The sequence below is a fragment of the Delphinapterus leucas genome, chromosome 9 (genome assembly GCF_059928025.1).
Source record: "Delphinapterus leucas isolate spDelLeu-1000000601 "Yukka" chromosome 9, BTC_Dleu_Yukka2, whole genome shotgun sequence".
Lineage (NCBI taxonomy): Eukaryota > Metazoa > Chordata > Mammalia > Artiodactyla > Monodontidae > Delphinapterus > Delphinapterus leucas.
Genome location: NC_143137.1, coordinates 68,656,398 through 68,674,443, shown reverse-complemented (window position 1 = coordinate 68,674,443; position 18,046 = coordinate 68,656,398). Strand labels below are relative to the sequence as shown.

Genomic DNA, 18,046 nt, shown 5'->3' with positions numbered 1-18,046 from the left:
TAACATTATAGTAGTTTTTTGTGATTTATTCTTTTTGAACATCCTACACATGTAGAGTCAAATTACTTATTTTCAGTTGCAATTACTAATTTTTATTGCTGATTAGTTTATTTTAATTTGGAAATATCAGTGCTTTACCTGACAGTTTTCAAGAGTTAATTATGACCACTTTATGGATTTTCATCTTTATTATTGTGATTATTTAATTTTATTACATTTCATAATCGGTTCTTGCCAGTGTTTCTACAGCTATCAAATTTTATAGAGTGGAAATTTTAAAATATTAAATTTTATAATTGGTTATTGCTATTATGTAGGAAAACTTACATTATTTTATGGATTGATCTTGTACTTGCTAAACACTATTAGTGGTTCTTTTATATTTTCAAATGATTACCTTTTATATTTAAAAGGTAAGATGGATTATGTCTTACTTTCCAATATTTAACCATCTTATTTATGTTCTTGTCTTGTTACATTGGCTAAGAAACCCAATGCAATGATACGTTATAGTAGTGATGCCATTTATCCTTCTGCTTTCTGTAACTTTGGGAAGTTCTTAACATAATGGAACAGTGAGTGTTCGTTCCACTTTTTTTAATCCCTTTTTGTATTCTTACTCAGGGATAGTTGTTGAATAGTACTGAATACTTTTTGGCCTCTAATTAAAAATTCCTATTGTGTTTTTTCTTTAATTTCATAATGTGTTAAATGAAAATAGATTCTTATATGGTGAAAGCAAACTTGAAAACCTAGTATAAACTGTCTTTTCCACAATGTATTATGATGAGAGAACATTGCATCCATATTATCACAACTTTTAGTTAACATAGCATTGTGTCCACATTATTATTACTATGTAAATGTCATTTACTTCTGATAGCTTGTTTTCCTTATAGAGGACCCCTTTTCTTTTTGGAATTTCCTGCCAACCTAAAGCATGGTTATTTCTCTGGACCAGGTGCTCACATGATCTGCTTTAGGCTCCGAATAACTATCTTTATTGCCAGTTCTTTAATGCAGGTGGGGAGTGAGGGGATGGGCCATCCTGTTGACTCCTTAGAATATAGCTAACGAATACTTACCCTGAAGATTGGCCCAAGATCTTTTCCTCCTCCTGGAATTTGTTCATCCTCAGCTTAAGTCAATCCGGAATTGTCTTTCACAGAGTCCTAACTTGTATGTGTTTTGGTCTATGGTTTTTGTTTCCGGTCTGATTCCATCTTTTTCTATTTCTCAGAAATTCTCCAAACTTTCTAGTCATATCATAGCATTCTTCTTTATTTTCCAGTATCATCATATATGCATTTATGTGTGCATGTGTGTACTTCCAGAGTGCATTTAATCCCACCATCATTACCAATACACATTTGCAGAGTTTTAAAATGAGGGGAGCATGTGTCATCAGGCTACCATCTGATCCAGCCTCTCAATGATTTATTCAAATGAGAAATCCTTATAAAAATAGTCTTGTTCTTTAAGTCAACATCCATTAGACAACCTACTTCACAAAATTAAAAAATCAGTTGATTTCTTAATTAAAGTTGTACTTAGAATTTATAACTATTTGCTGAGGGGGGCTGGGGAAGATGGTCCAAAGAGTCCACAAGGATAATTCTCATTACTCATAATTCCATTTTTGAAAGCTCGTCCATTCCTGGCTGTTTTCTTTCTCACATTATCTTCAAATTTGTGGTGATTACTCTTTCGCTGATTCATGAGTTTATTTTTAATGAGCTTCTGAATTATTCTGTTGGGTTACATGAAACAAATCAGTTATTTTCAGATGAAATGTACATTACATAGATGGCCGAGAGTAAATGGTGAAGACTATGCTTGGTACTGTTTTATTACTGGCAAAAAAAAAAAAAATTAATAGTTACTATGTTTAAAGTAACAAAAACTCTGTTCTATATTTATTTACACTTTTAAAAGATCATGTTTTAGTTTTAGTTTGGAACTAAATGGAACTCCTCTTTCTTTTGTGGCTTCCTCTCCTTGTTCCACAATGAGCACTTTGTTATACAGCAGAAACTAACACAACATTGTAAAGCAATTATACTCCAATAAAGATGTTAAAAATAAAGTTGCTAAAAAAAAAAGAGAGATTGTATTTTAAATGCCATTTCAGGTATTCACTTTCTGAGTGGCTCTTAAAAAGAGATGATTAGCAGTTTAAATTCAGGATGTTTCTTGTTTAAGTCAAATTTATTCACAATTTTTGCTTTGTTTTTATTTATTTAATAAAAATGTTATTTTGTCAGTTTTTTGGTGCTTGAGTAGACCTTTACATATTTTGTCCCTCCATTTGTCAAGTTGTTTTTCTAAAATGTAGAGGGATGTAAGTAAAGTAGTTAAAACCCCACAAATTTGATATTCCTTTTAAATCCCCAATCCATGGATATTCATAGTTTAACGTGGCATGGTGACTTCTTCCCATGTCTCTTAAGCACCATACAGCTTGGCATACAATCCATATTTTAGAGTTCATCATTATCATCATATGATATCCATTGGGTGGCCTAGCATGTTGGGCAATCCTCTGCTAAGACCTATAAAACAGTTATTTCTAAAATATATTCTTGGCCTCTTGTGGTTGATGTGAAAGTGGACGTTGCTGGACACAGCTCTAAGTTACTGAGGATTCTGAGTCTTGTTTCTCAACAAACAAGTAGGTCCTCATGAGTCTAACATAGTTTGCCTCTGGACTTATCTGAAATTTGAGTCCCTTACGGCTCATCTATATTCAGTATTCCTCTTCTATAACTTAAACTGGTTTTTTGCTGTTTTATATACCCTAGAAATTAGCAACATATCGCATGGCAGGAAATGACTACTAATTAATTTTATAGTAGGGCAGACGCATAAATCCTGAGAAGCTTAGTGTCATTTCTTAGAGAGTTTAAATGTTAAGTATATTAAAATATAGTATTAATCAATCATATTTACAATCTTCCCATAACTCCCTTTTTTTGGATTAATAAGCCTATTATAAGCAAACAGACTAATGTTATGAGATATTAAAAACTCCACACTATCTTGTGTTCTCTGAAAAGCATGCCTAGTTAGGGGGAAGAGGGAAATTAGGAGTTCAGGATTAACATATACACACTACTGTATATAAAATAGATAAACAACAAGGACCTACTGTGTGCACAGTGGAACTATACTCAATATCTTGTAATAACCTATAATGGAAAAGAATCTGAAAAGGAATATATATATATATATATATGTATGACTAATCACTTTTGCTGTATACCTGAAACTAACACAACATTGTAAATTAACTATACGTCAGTTTTTTTAATGGTTAAAAAATGTTTTTAAATAGGAAATAAAAAATAAAATGTGCCTAGTCAAAACCAAGGAATTGTTTACTCTTTGATTAAACATTTGTATTTTGTTTCCCTCACAAAACATCCACTTTATTCCTTCTAAACAGCACATAACTAGTTGAAAGCAAAAAGATAACATGCTATAAACGGATGTACAAGAAATTTTTACCTCAGAAGGAACATAATGATTGTAAATCACGATGTCCCTTCAGTGTTGATTATTGAGACCATGAAGAACAAAACCCAAGGCTTCTTCCATAATAATTAGAAAAACCTCCCCAAGCTTTCAGTCCCTGAAATTCACAATGCTTATTTTTATAAATGAGACATACAATATCCAGAAGAATGTCACTGTAAGCTACGGTCTTCTTAGGTAATCTCTCTGTGTGCTTTTATTTTTGTTTTGTTTTTGTCCTGCTGTGACGTGAACTTATTTCCAAGTAAAATGCTTGAATCCAAACAAAAAAAATCTGAGCAGGCTAGATTTTTTAGTGTAAGTTTTCCTTTCATTTATCAAGTCACAGAAATAAATAGTTCATTCTGTGAGAGGATTATATTTCCTATAAGAATGATGTACATAATTACTTATAAGAACTTCCTATCGTTGAACTTGAGTTTACTTTTAAATGTCTTTTAATATATTCCTATAAAGATTATCAATCATTTTTGCTTATATGATTTAGTGTTCACCATATAGCAGTGTCTCTTGCTGTTTTCATTGGACATGTATATAATCCAGACAGACATTTTCTTTCTTGTAATTATTACTCCTCTCTGCTAGTATTTTAATTATTTATAGCCATCAGGCATTTATTTGTCTTTTAAAGGCCTTCCAATCCCAATCAGAATGAATAAACAAAAGGAAGAAAGATTTTGTAGGTTTTCTTTTCCTTTTGATCGTGTGTGTTCTATATAACACTTAAATTATTCTTTATGAAATTAGTATATCCAGGAAACTGGAGAATTATGCCTTAGGCTGGGTGAATGAAAAACATGTTAGTGCTTCCTTTGTAAGGTTTCCAGAGTGCCACAGGAGATTTCTAATGTGCTGCTTATTTGTGTTCTCCCCAAATCTTTTTCAGTGTATTATAATGCTGGAGAAATAAAATGTTGCCTACCCTTTTCTATGTTCCACACCTCACTGAAAACATGTCAGCACAGAAAGCAAACGTTCATCATGTCTCAGTATAAAACAGATCCTGCCAGGGATCATGCCAAACCCAACCAACCATGACGGTCAAATCAATGTATGTTTTGGTTTAAACTTTAATTTTTGCCTTTGCTTTAGCAATTTGACTCTGGTATATGTTGTTCCCTATGGCTTATCATTTTATGGCGTGATAGTTACTGAAATTGACAAGGCTTCCTGCTTACCTTTGCAATGTATATGTGTGACAACATAAACTATAAGAGAAAGTGACATTTGACTCAATAAATATTTGTGTTATGTCCCCTACATCTGTTTTACAGAACTCCTTTTTTATTCCTCCATCAATATTCACTGAAAAATGCTGGCTTCTACCTTTTGTCTGGACGTCACAAATTCCGGAATCAGTGTTTCAATTTCCAAGTTAGACTTTTTATTGTTATTGACCCAAGAGATTTAATTCTCTCATCAGTTTATATTCACATCGTAAAACATAAATTAATTTGGTTGTTTTTATTTATTTACTTATTTTGCTGTTTTGGGGGCTGGGCATGCATACCATGCTGTGTGTTATACCACACGTCCAACTTATTGCTGCTGAGTCATTAAAAAACTGCAGGAGGGATTATATTTTTAAGTTGATATTAAACTGAGCAAAAAAATAAATGGGTCTAAACTTTAGTCATTCAGAAGCATGTTTTCTTGGATGAGATTATCCCTAAAGTTGTTAAGTGCTTGGACTCTCTATATTCTGATCCTGATTTCAAGTCTGTATTTTTCAGTCATTATCTGTGTGACTTTGGACAAGTTACTCAAGCTGCCTTGGTTTTAAATTTCTAGTTAATGGAATTTACCTCATAGGATGTGTGACATTTTCTTTGCTTTTTTTCCCCCTAGTGGTTTTGTAAGGTGATATCCTGTTTCATACTACTACTGATTGTTTTTTGAGTTTTATATGCATATCTACTTTTTCTCTTGCTTGTTAACTTAAAATCATTGATGATTTAATAAATATTGGCTTGACTGTGTAAAATAAGAAATTCAGTATGACTTTCAGCCCTCTTCATATTCCAACATTTTGTGATGTAGTTTACATATTTTTTAAAAAACCTTGTCTTTGAAGAATAATTATTAAAGCATTGCTTTGCTTTATAATCCATTAAAATAATTATCCTTCTCTCTGTATAACTGAGTGGTTTTTTTTCTATAACAATCTGTAAATATTGATGGACAAATAGGTATCATTTTCTTCTTTATGACCCTTTTATCTCAGGTTCTGTAAATATCACACTCCTGATTTCTTCCTACAAAGTATGTCTGCTCCTTCTCAGACTCTTTGCCAGCTTCTTTACTTCTCTTAGATGCCTAAATGCCGCAGATTCTTAGAGCACTGTCCTGTGTGATCCCCCAGAATTCTCACCCACTCATATGGTTTTAAATACCCTTCATTTGAAAATGACTATTTTCTGTGTTCTATACTCATAACTGCCTATTGGATATTTTGTCTTGGATGTCTCCCTCAAATCTCAGATTTATCCAAAATGGAGTTTGTAATTTCCCCCAATATCCAAAAGTGCTTCTGGCAAAGGAAACTTTTTATAACTTTTGTAGTGACCCTCTATCTGTAATATTGCTTTCTGTCTTAAAGTCTGTATTTTTACAGTGAATATACTGGATACAGTGAACCGAGCTTTCTTTGGGTTAGTGCCTCTCTGATCTACCCTTCTCAGTCACTTGACCCTCAGCCTTTTGTGTCCTTGTATTTTATGTGTAGCTATTATAAAGGCCATGTAGCTGTGTTTAGTTTTTAATCCAACATGACAATCTTTGTGTTTTTACCCATGGGCTTAGTTAGTCATTTACATTTATTCAAATTTAAAAAAGTATTTGGAGTGGTTACTCTCACCTTATTTTTTGCTTTCTGTGTGTTCTACTTTTCTCATGTTTTTTCTTAACTGTTTAATTAAGATTTTTGTTTTTCATTAGTTTTTTTCTCTGTTATTAATCTTGAAATTTTTGAAACAATTTCAGGCTTACAAAATATTTCAAAAATAGTACGTTACCTTTTTTTCTTAAGACACTTCTTGTTTTAGATTTGTATACTCATTTTAAAGCTACTTTATATTCCATGCCTTCCTGACTTATTAGATTGTCTTTCTGAAATTATCTTTCTTCCACCTAAGGTACATCCCTTAGTGCCAGAGTATTTTTAGGAATAAAATTTTACATTTTGTTTATCTGAGGGAGCCCATCTTGTTTTCATTTTTGATAAATAATGTTTGTGGGTAGGAGGTATAAGCATTTTAGGTTGATAGGTTTTTTTTGGAGGGAGTTAGGGTTTTTTTTGTTTTTGTTTTTTTTTTGGCTTTTTTTCTTAGCAGTTTGCAGATATGCCAAGTGTGTTCTTGCCACCATTATTGCTGTGAGAAAAAGTGTTGTCAAGGTAACTGTTGGTCCTCTGTTGGTTTGTTCTCTCTAGTTGCTTTAGGATCATGTCTTTATGTTTAGTGTTCCATGGTTTCCCTGAAATTTGTCTACTTGTTGAGTTTCCTTTTTATCCACTTCAGAATTCATTGGGTTTACTTTATGAATGAATTCCTGTGTGCTATAAATTCTGGACTTTTTAAAGCAATATTATTTTTCCCCATTGTCTCTATCCTCCCTTTCTGGGATTCTGATTAAATATATATTAAACATTCTTATCATGTCTGCCAAATCTCTTAACCTCTTTATATTTCCCATATCTTGTCTTCTCTGATATGAATTCTGAGTGATTTCTTCAATTCAGTTTCAGTAATTTTCTTTTCAGCTGTGTCTAATCTGTTGTTTGATCCATCCTTTGAGGCTTTTTTTGGTTTAAATTTGTAATGTTTTTTATTTGTAAAAATTGTATTTCTTATTTTTCAAGTCTGTTCTTGTTGAAGAGACTGCTCATTTCTGTGGATCCATGTTTGTTTATTTAGAATTTTTTTACATAGGTTCAAATAATTTTGTGCCTAGAAATTCTAATGCTGGTTTCATTTTGATACTAAACTGGTTTGTTGTTTTCTTCATAACTTGTTATTGTGAATGCATATATGTGTTTATGTGTTTGTCTGACTTGCCCACCTATGTATTCCATTAAGGGAAAAGAACATCTCTCTATTCATATCTTAATATATAACTTACATCCTGGTATCAGGTAAGTTCCTGAAATACAGTCATTGAAAGGAGTCTTGTTCTTATTTTTTTCCTCATTTATTTCTTTATTGAATACGTTAACTTTTTAAGTACTCCTTTTTTTTTTTTTTTTTTAAAAGAAAGACTCTGCTAATGGGTATGCTTTCAGAGCCCTTGCATATCCCACAATATCTGCTTTTTTGTCCTTCTTACAGTCAGCCAGGATTCCTAGGTAACAATCTTTTCTTTAGATCCCATTTTCTTGGGGTATTTAATATTTCAGAGAAGTTACACATCAGCCATTCTTACCTATTGAAAATAATCTGTATTGCCTGATGGAGCCTGTTGAATTTTTATCTTTAAATTTGAAAGTATCATCAGAATATGGCTTCTTTTGGGGGGGGTTCTTTCACTAATTTTGCAAGGGTCTAAATGATACCTGTGTCTCTGCAGACACTGGTCTTTCTTCAACTCAGGGAATTTTCTTCTACATATTTATAATGACTTCTGTATTATCTGTGTTTTCTCCCCAAGTTTCCCTTATACAGTTTGGTTCTTTAATTAATGTCTTGACGCTCTTCTCATTATTTTAAGTCTTTTATTCTTCTAAGTTCTAGAGATTTTCAAGTCTGTCTTCCATTTATCTAAGTCAAATTTATATAGAATAGGTAGGTTGTATACCACTTCCAATGAGATATTTAATTAAAATACATTTACTTAATATCTACATGAATCTCTAGAGACATAAAATTATTCCTACTTTGTTCCCACTTCTATGTTCAAAGTATACTCTTGAATCTTGTTTTCACTTAGCAACATCATTTCAGAGAAATATAGTTAATTCTAATGATTCCAGAAGGTTCTTTCCACCTAGAAAATTGTTTCACATATCTGCTGATTTTTATCTACCTTCTTATTAGGAAGAAACCCTATAGGTAATCTTCTACCATGTGTCCTTCTCCATGAAAAAGAACTCTGCTCTTCATTGTGGGAGGGAGCTTTGTCAGGCTAATTTTCTGCTAGTTAAGACACTTAAAAATTGGCACCATTCTGGTCAGGATAGAACTCTTCTTGTAAGTTGCAATTGAAAATCTTCTTCTTGGAAGGAAATAGACTTTTTAATACAATGGTAAATATTTTTCTGTGGAAATGTAAGATGAAAACTTTGGATACTAACTCTTTACCCATCTAACCAATATTTAAGAGTCTAATGGTCATTAACCAGACATCTTTTTCTTTTTTAACTGCTCAAAACTATTTCAATAGTAATTCCCCCCTTTCCACACACACACATGCTGCTACCAAGAAGTTATGTTTGTATTTGGCCTACTTTAGTTATCTTTCCTTGATTTAAGTTTGTAAGTTTGAATCTAAATTTTATGGGAAAAATTCAACCAATCTTTATGCTCTAAGAGAAATTATCAGTACATTTTTCTACTAACGCCTGGGCCATCCACTCAAGAAGATACTCTTCTGAATAATCTTTCTGTCCACCCTATCTTTTCTCACCCATTGTGGAAACAGGACTCATTGCCTACCAACACCTGGTATACAGATTTTCTGCTTATGCAACCACCTCAAATAAGAGAATGCCTGCCTCATTGTCTGCCTTTATCCTTCTGACTTGGGTTTATTAGTGTAAATTTCTCAGTGTCCCTACACTTATCTCTGAGACCAGGCTTTCTTTCATAGGAGAGGAATCATGTAGCACAAATTTCTAGTTTTTCACACCTTTTCAGTTTCCAAGTATAGATACAAGTTTTTCTCTTATTTTTGTTTTTAGGGGGTTATTTCCATAATGATATATCCTTTATCTAAAAACATCGATGCTTCAAAGCTGTCTTAATAGTTATATATAAAGCCAGATCTTTATAGAAGTAACTAGCAGATTAATCTGGTTAGTTTACTGAGTACCTACTATAGGTATAGTACTTTATTTGATTTTAGAATTTAATTTGGGAGAGTTGCCTTTTACTGTCTACAATTTAGCTAAGAAAATGGGATCTGTACGTATGCAAACCTAACAAGACTGTAAGAGATTGTGAGGCAAAGTATGATAATGCAAATTACTGATGTGTACTAAAGTAAATGATTTCATAAGAGGAAGTCATCACAGCCAGGTATTTGAAAATTGATGTGAATTAGAAAGACAATTATTGGGAAACCATTTTACTGGAGAAGAGAAAACAGTGATTATATCAGTATGGCCACAGAAGTGGATTCTGTATAGTAAAGGAGTGGAAACTGGCCAGAAGGATTGATTAGGTTGACTGTGCATAGTCCTGAATGCTAAGATGGAGTTTGTGCTGCAAGTAATGTGGGTTTGACACAATGAAAATGGTTGTTCTAGTGAGATTAGAACAGTAGCCATGGGCAGAGAGAAGTAGCCAGTTAAGACATCCTTGAGGAATCTAGGTACAGGATGGTAAGGATGTAGACTGAGAGTGGTCAGAGTATAGCTGGTGAGGGATGTCACAGTAGAAAACTAACAGGACTTGGTAACTGTTGGATAAGTTGTATAGGATCAAAACATTTTTGCTAATTAAAAGAGACATTGTGTATGAGACAGAGTTTTCAACTTTATTAAGTGGGAGAATTGATATTATGAATGATGTAAGAAAATAAAGTATGACAGTGTGACAAGTCCCAGATCTAGAAATAACTGACACTGTAATGACATGCGAGTTCTCAAGCCAGATGTCTGGTGCTTTTGGCTGCCCAGGTTTTACCCCACTGCACTCTGGCTCTGAGAGCTGCATAGTTTGGGTCTTTCCTAATCTTTAGTCTCTGTTCTTATTCAGCAGAGTGACAGTGCTGCCCCCTCAGGGTTTCTTGACCAATTCTTTCTTCTTAATTATCTTGTTTCACAAATATTTACTGAGAACCTTCAGTACGTGCAAGACCTTGTGCTAGGCATGGAGAGTAAAGGAGACGAAAAGTGCTGTGTGGTACTTCCGTTAGTAAGTAAAGTCAAGTGCATTTTAACTAGTATTTTGTTGTCGAGGTTTTCAGGAGACATTTGTTTCACTCAAATGATCAAGAGGCAAATACTTTGCATTTGGAGAGGACTCTTGTTTTTCACAAACTATTAGTAAGTGACTGCTTTTTTCCTGCTGTTTTGGAAATTTACAAATAACGAACTTTTTTTTTCATCTCCACTAGGGGACAGTGTGTTACCATTAGATTTTTTTTTTTTGCTTCCATATCAGCAAAATGTATACAGAAAGGAAATTTAGCCTCTAATTATTTTGATACGATATTAATTACCTTACAAATGTAACAAAACTTAAAATGTTTCTAAAGTATACAGCTTAGGATTTTTGTATATCGTATGTGTTATGGATGGATAGATATATGGCCATATATAGATACAGGTTTTATTTGTTTAGAGTGATTGAAATTTTGTGGCATTTAGATAATTTTTGCATGAGTCCACCAAAACAAGGATGCGTGGCAGAAAGATATTAATACCAAAATATACGGAAATTGAATTTCAGGACAGTTTTGTAATTCATGGAACTTGAATTAAGCTTTCGGTATGGAATTTGCTGAGACAATGTAATGTTTACCCTTCCAAAAGATCTGTGTAGTCTCTTGAGACATCTAAAGCCTAAATAATACATTTATACATATATTTTAAATTTATAGATGTTCTTTTAAGAGAGTACATTGTGTTCTTTAGTAATGATGTGTATGGAAGATGAAAATCTCAAAAGATTTCCGTTTAGGTTGTCTATAAAGATTTGGAGAACAGTGATGTCATAGCTTTTCCTGCCATTCTTTGAGACAAGATCCTACAAACTCCACATAAATTTGATTCTAATAGCATACCATAAATTTGTTTATACCTCTTTAATTCAAGTACTGATATCTGTGTAGTACAATGATAGGGTTTAATGTTTTGAAATATACCTTTTAAAAAGTTCTTCAAGTTTTGCCAAAACTGGGTATAGTTTTGCCAAAAGTTGTCCTTTGAGAAAACTGAAAGCGACAGTGGATCAGTAAGGAATTCTGAGGATATGACATTACAGAAAATTGACCACTTGTACACTTGCAAGGTGCTACTTCTTCGTCATTTACTTCTGAAACTGCAGGCGTTACTTGTTCAAATTGTGAGGTTGATGGTGGGGAGCAGGGAAAAAAGCTGCTATGAATAATGGAGGTGCCATTTCATTCCCAATCTTCTGTGAAAGTAAAGAAATCCATTTTCCCTGATTTCCAAAGAGCTTGCCAAAGGCTTAGAGGTCCCATGAGAATTTTTGCATCGAGACTTCACTACTCTATGGAAGATGATAGATAGAACCACGGGAAAGAAACCTACCATCAACCAAAAAATAATAATAATTATATATATACATATATATATATCTCATACAAAAAACCTAAAGTACAGGATTCCATTGACAAGACTTAATTACTCGAGTAACTTTAAAATTATGTTTTTAAAAGATAATGGTAATAGAACTTCTGTGCATCTTTTTTTTTTTTTTAAATAAACTTATTTATTTATTTATTGGCTGTGTTGGGTCTTCCTTGCTGCGCGGGAGCTACTCTTCTTTGCCGTGCACGGGCTTCTCATTGCGGTGGCTTCTCTTGTTGCATAGCACGGGCTCTAGGCACACGGGCTTCAGTAGTTGTGGCTCACAGGCTCAGTAGTTGTGGCGAACCGGCTTCATTGCTCCGTGGCCTGTGGGATCTTCCCGGACCAGGGATGGAACCTGTGTCCCCTTGCATTGGCAGACAGATTCTTAACCACTGAGTCACCAGGGAAGCCCCGATCTAAGCATAGGATATTTCATCGTAATCTTGAAATTACAAAGTGATAGAGAAATAGCTAAATATGATAAGTTTAAAACCCATGGTGAATTCTAATCCTAAATAATTCAGTTCAAGGATATAAAAAATTTTAAATAGCAATTTTATATTGATTTTTTTTAATATTCTTCCTGATATTTAAAAAATCCAACTGTAAGAAACCCTTCAAAATCTCAATGAGCAACTGTTAACATGCTAAATAAAATTAAGTACACATTTTTTGTTGTTACTTTTAGCTTAACTTCCATTATAACTTTCTTAATCTCTAAATCAGCAAAAAGCTATAACTTTGTGAATTATTAATATGATTCTTTTGGAAATCTTTTATTGAAAATTGCAATATTCAAACAAAAATGTTTTCTTTGTACAGATTTTGAAGTTTTTGGTGGGGATAGATATTCTCTGGAAATCTAGACAATTATGAAGTACTGATTTTATGAGATAACAAATCAAATTTAGTCCCTGACTTTAAAGTCTTGAAACTAAGTTTTAAAATAACTTATTTTTCTTATTAGAATAAAGTGTGTTTATTATGAAAATTTTGAAAATACAGCAAAACATAAAGATGAAATAAAAATAGCCATAAATCTGTCACCCAAAAATAACTCTTGTTAACAGTTTGATATTTTCCTTCCCAGTAATTTAAGAAACCTGATTACTACATCCTTTTTTTACCTTTAGGACCAGTTTCTAGTTTATAATACAGCTGTAACCAAGAAAAAGAGTGAATGTTGTATTTTAAAGCTAGAAGTTATATTTTTATTTTTTTATGAGAAGATAGAGTGCAATTTTTATTGTTTTTCAAAAATTTGACATTGTTCTCAAGTGAACAGAACAATAAGATAACAAGTAATTACTGTCTGAAGCCTAGCCATGGATGTTGCTGGAGTTACAGATAGTAAGTAAACTGCTGATAAATTTAATTTGGGTGCTTTTTTCTTAATTTTTTATTGTGAAAATTTGGGTACCCACTCTTCTTACAATAGCTTTATCACATTGATATGTCACTCTAAGGATCAGCCATTTCTTGGCCCAAATTATTTCTTGTTCATCCTGGACTCTATAGTATTTTCTTCCTCTTTCTCTCATCATTTGGTTCTGTCTCCCTGAGGATAATTCCTGTCTCATGTGCTCTTACCATGCTCTGAATTCCCTTGTTCTCTCATGTGCAGCTGTAGCAATATTACCTACAGTCTAGTCCTGTACATATATTTGTACATTACATCACATTGGTTTTCTAGGGATGGGGTTAACATTTTTCAAATTTTTTGTTTCATGGAGTAAATATTCCCAGATGACATGGCTGCTGACATAACCCATATGTAGTTTTCTAAATGTTCCAAGCAGGTTTCTTGGTGATGGTGGTAGGGTGTGTCAGTAGATAAGGAATAGGGAAATGGAATAGTAATGTGATTACAAGGTATGAGATGATTATGGTAGTAATTCACCATTTTTCTCTCTTGCTTCAGTTTGGATATTTTTTTACTTCATTTCAGGGTCACTGATATTGTCTCTGGCTCTTCCCATCTCATATGAAATCAATTAATTCTTAATTTCAAGTATTATATTGTAAAATTGTAAAAAAATTTTTTTTTTTTTTTTTGCGGTACGCGGGCCTCTCACTGTCGTGGCCTCTCCCGTTGCAGAGCACAGGCTCCGGACGCACAGGCTCAGCGGCCGTGGCTCACGGGCTCAGCCGCTCTGCGGCATGTGGGATCTTCCCGGACCAGGGCGCGAACCCATGTCCCCTGCATCGGCAGGCGGACTCTCAACCATTGCGCCACCAGGGAAGCCTAAAAATTGTTTTTTTATTTGAGATTCCAATTCTATGTTAAAATTTCCCAGTTTTCATCAACGTTTCCTTCTCTTCCTCTATTTTTTAAATATATTAATCTTAGTTATTTTGAAATCCTTGCAGGGTAATTCCAATATATGGATCATTTCTGGGTCTGTTTAAATTGATTTTTTTTTGCTCTTGTTTATGGGTAGTCTATTTATTTATTTATTTATTTATTTATTTATTTATTTTTGCTGCTTTGTGTTCTTTACTTGTCAAGTAATATTTTATTGTATGCCATCTGTTACTTACAAAGCATTATAAAAGCTCTAGTTTATTTTAGCTTCCTCCAAAGAATATTAAAATTTGTTCTGGCAAGCATGTGTGTTACTGGGGAATCAACTGGCTCTTCTGGATCTTGTAAAGCTTTGTTAGGGCAGTTCTAGTTCAGTTTTGTCTTTATTCCTAGGTTATAGGCATGGTCTTCACCAAGGTCTTCTTGTTCCAGCCTACCTCACATCTAATCTTCTAAGTGCAGTGCAGCTTCTAAAATCTCTGCTCATTGCTCCAGCTTCCCAGAAATTATTCTCTGCTAGGCCCCATGGAGTCTACCTGTGCAAGTGCCGATTAGGAACTGGCCAAATAAGGGGAATTTTCAGCAGAATTTTAGGACTTCTTTGCAACTCTCCCGTCGCAGGGATGTTTTTCGCGCAATCTGAGCCACCTTTGTCAACTTTAAATTGTAATCTCTGTCTTTTATATCCAGAGAGACCATCATTCACTTGGACTCTATTTCTCTTCTTTATAGTTTCGAAAAATTCTCTCAACAAGACATCTGAGATGAATGGTCTCTGCTTTCAAGGACTGTAGATATGCACTGGTTACTGTCTTAGATCGGCAAACAACATTTTTACATAGAGTTTACCAGATTTAATGGTTATGTATGGTGAGTAGGTGTTATCAGCTATTGTTGTGGCTGAAACAGTACCCTCCGTAAAAATGATAATTCTAACAGCTGTTATTATAGAATATTTGTTAGGTATCTGTGATTTACATGTCTTACCTGGTTTAGTCCCTACAGAAAAATCTGTAAAGTAGATAATATTGTTACCCCAGTTTTAGATGAAAAACGCAGAACTATAAAACTTTGATAATTTGCTCAAAGATATCTGACAGTTGTGAAGGCCAGTATTTGAATACCAGCAATCTGACTCCAGAGCCTGATTAAACACATCTTTTCTTGAAAAATAATACACTTTGTGTTTTAGATTCACAGAAGAATTGAGAGGATGGTACAGAGTTCCCTTGTGCCCTTTGTGCAGTTTCCCCTATTATTAACAACTAAGCCATAGTTTATGCAGATTGCCTTGGTTTTACCGAAATTTTTTTTTTATCCCAGGATACCACATTACCTTTAGTTGTCATGTCTCCTTAGGAGACAACTGTCATGTCTCCACAGTTGGCTGTGACAGCTTCTCAGAGTAACCTTGTTTTTTTATGAACTTGATAATTTTGAGGAGTGCTGGTCAGATATATTGTAGTATGTCCCTCTATTGGAGTTTGTCTGATGTTTTTTCTCATGACTAGACTGGCGTTATGGGTTTTGAGGAGGGAGACCACAGAGGTCAATATCATTTCATGATAGCATATCAAGAGTGCATACCATCAACGTGATTTTTCAGTGTTCATGTTGACCTTGCTTACGTAGTTTTAACACTAAACATTTTTATTATATAATATTTGGAGCACAGAAAGGAATGTATGCATATACATGTGCATAAATATAGATGATTGATAATAAAACGACCACCTGGAATGCCCCTCCACTCCCTATCTCCATCAAGGATTGAAAACACTGTTTTGCAAATCCACTTTCAGCAGGAAATGCTTTTTAAAGATTTATTTCCTTGCATTTTTTACTTACGTTATCAATACTTTTATAGAGGTATGGAATTTTGAAATGAGTTTGAAATCCATACATTATTTGTCTAATTTTTGTACATACTAGAATTTTCTTAGTATATGTTTGTCTCACCATCTTGTTTAAATCAGCTCTTAAAATCCCATATTTTTCAAAGATGGAATGATTGAGGTCAGGCAGAGAGGGAAAACAAATATTTAGTGGAATAACATAGGTTCTTCTCACTGAATTCGAGTCTTTCCAAATGATGCCTATAAAAAATTGCCAAAGTAATCTTTAAAAGAACAATCTTACTTAAATTTGTTAGTAGCTAAAGATATGTAAGTTGTGGAGTAATCAAAATGAGCATGGAAGATTTATTCCAAGATAGAGAAAAGTGATTTTTCTAGCCCTAGGATCTTAAACAGGTTTTCCCCCTTCATTTCTTTGTTACCATGCTGCTTTCATTATAAGTGTAAACTGGTTTCAAAGAGGTTATACAGATAGCCTTTTTCTGTTTATTTTTGAATGGGAAACCTTAATTATCATCATCTGTTGTATGTCTCATTTTAATGAGACTTGGGAGTAGATGTGTATCATACCCTGCAACATTGTAATTAATTAATTATTGAGTGACAAATACATACCTATAGTTGGTTTGTGTTTTATTCAGTTTTAGAATACTATTTCTGTATTTATAAATGGTGTGTCATGAATGATATCTGCTCCTATCTAAGTGAATCACATTTTAAGCTCAAGCATATTTGGCTTTTAAATGATTAGCTAATGTGATTTGATATTCTGGAAACCGGTACAGCATTTGAAATCCATTATTGAAATGTCATTAAAACTCACTCACGAGAGGCAAAGTAGCCACCATACAGCCCCTGTGCATCTTCCCCAGTTCCACCTCTTGGAACACAATCAGGGAAACTGACAGGAAAGAATAGTTTAAGCAGAGGTGATCTCTTACTACCATCATCATAGATGAGAAACCCAGGCCTGGGCTAGTGGAGGCGTGGTGGTAGTGGGAAGGCTTCGATAAGATAATATTCTTCTCTGTACTGTTGCCAGACTTCTGGCTAAATATGTAAATAGGAGTAAACAAAGTAACCAAATAGTGGTCATTGTTAACAAATGAGTCAGACTGAAAGGGTGAACATATGTCTATCATTGTCAACCCTCCTTTGCTTTGAATTTGTTATAATATATGGAGGGCAACCATGTGTTAGGCATTGAACTAAGTTTTTTATATTCAAAGGTAAAATATTCTCTACATCAAGAAACTGATCATCTGGTGGAATAGATGGCCAGCTAAAAAGACTATAAGAATTCAGTGTGCTAGAGGAATTCATAGCTATGGAAGCGTATAGATTCACCTCACTCAAATTGGGTTGAAGAACAGCAGTCAAGGGAGATTTCAGGAGTCACTGATAACTGAGTTGAACCTCAGAGTAACTAGGGTAAGCTAGGCCAGGAGAGGGAGTGAGACAGCTTTTCTGGCAAAGGGATTTAGCTGGTGCAAAGGGATGAAACCTTGAAAAATGGCTTGATTGGGCAATCTTTTTTTGGGGGGGGGCAGTACGCGGGCCTCTCACTGCTGTGGCCTCTCCCGTCGTGGAGCACAGGCTCCGGACGTGCAGGCTCAGCGGCCATGGCTCACGGGCCCAGCCGCTCCATGGCATATGGGATCCTCCCGGACCGGGGCACGAACCCGTGTCCCCTGCATCGACAGGCGGACTCTCAACCACTGCGCCACCAGGGAAGCCCAGATTGGGCAATCTTAAACAGTTCTACATGGCTTGGAGAACTGAGTGATTTTAAGGGAATGGTAAGAAGAGGCTGGAAGGATAAAAGACCTTCCAGGTAAAGGGTTAATACTTGATCCTGAAGTTTAAATATAGCCTTCA

The 18,046-nt window shown here is 34.2% G+C and overlaps 1 protein-coding gene across 16 annotated transcripts in view; it reads left to right on the top strand.

Annotated features, from left to right (window-relative positions):
• Window positions 1-18,046, top strand: part of CRPPA (CDP-L-ribitol pyrophosphorylase A) — a 410,033-nt gene that overhangs the window by 282,368 nt on the left and 109,619 nt on the right. The window contains exon 10 of one of the 16 annotated variants that reach the window (XM_089917686.1): window positions 15,045-15,182. The exons of the other annotated variants lie outside the window; for them this stretch is intronic. Coding sequence (XP_089773812.1) covers window positions 15,045-15,080 — 36 coding nt within the window. The 3' untranslated portion in view covers window positions 15,081-15,182. The remainder of the gene's footprint in view (window positions 1-15,044; window positions 15,183-18,046) is intronic. 16 annotated transcript variants of the gene reach the window in all.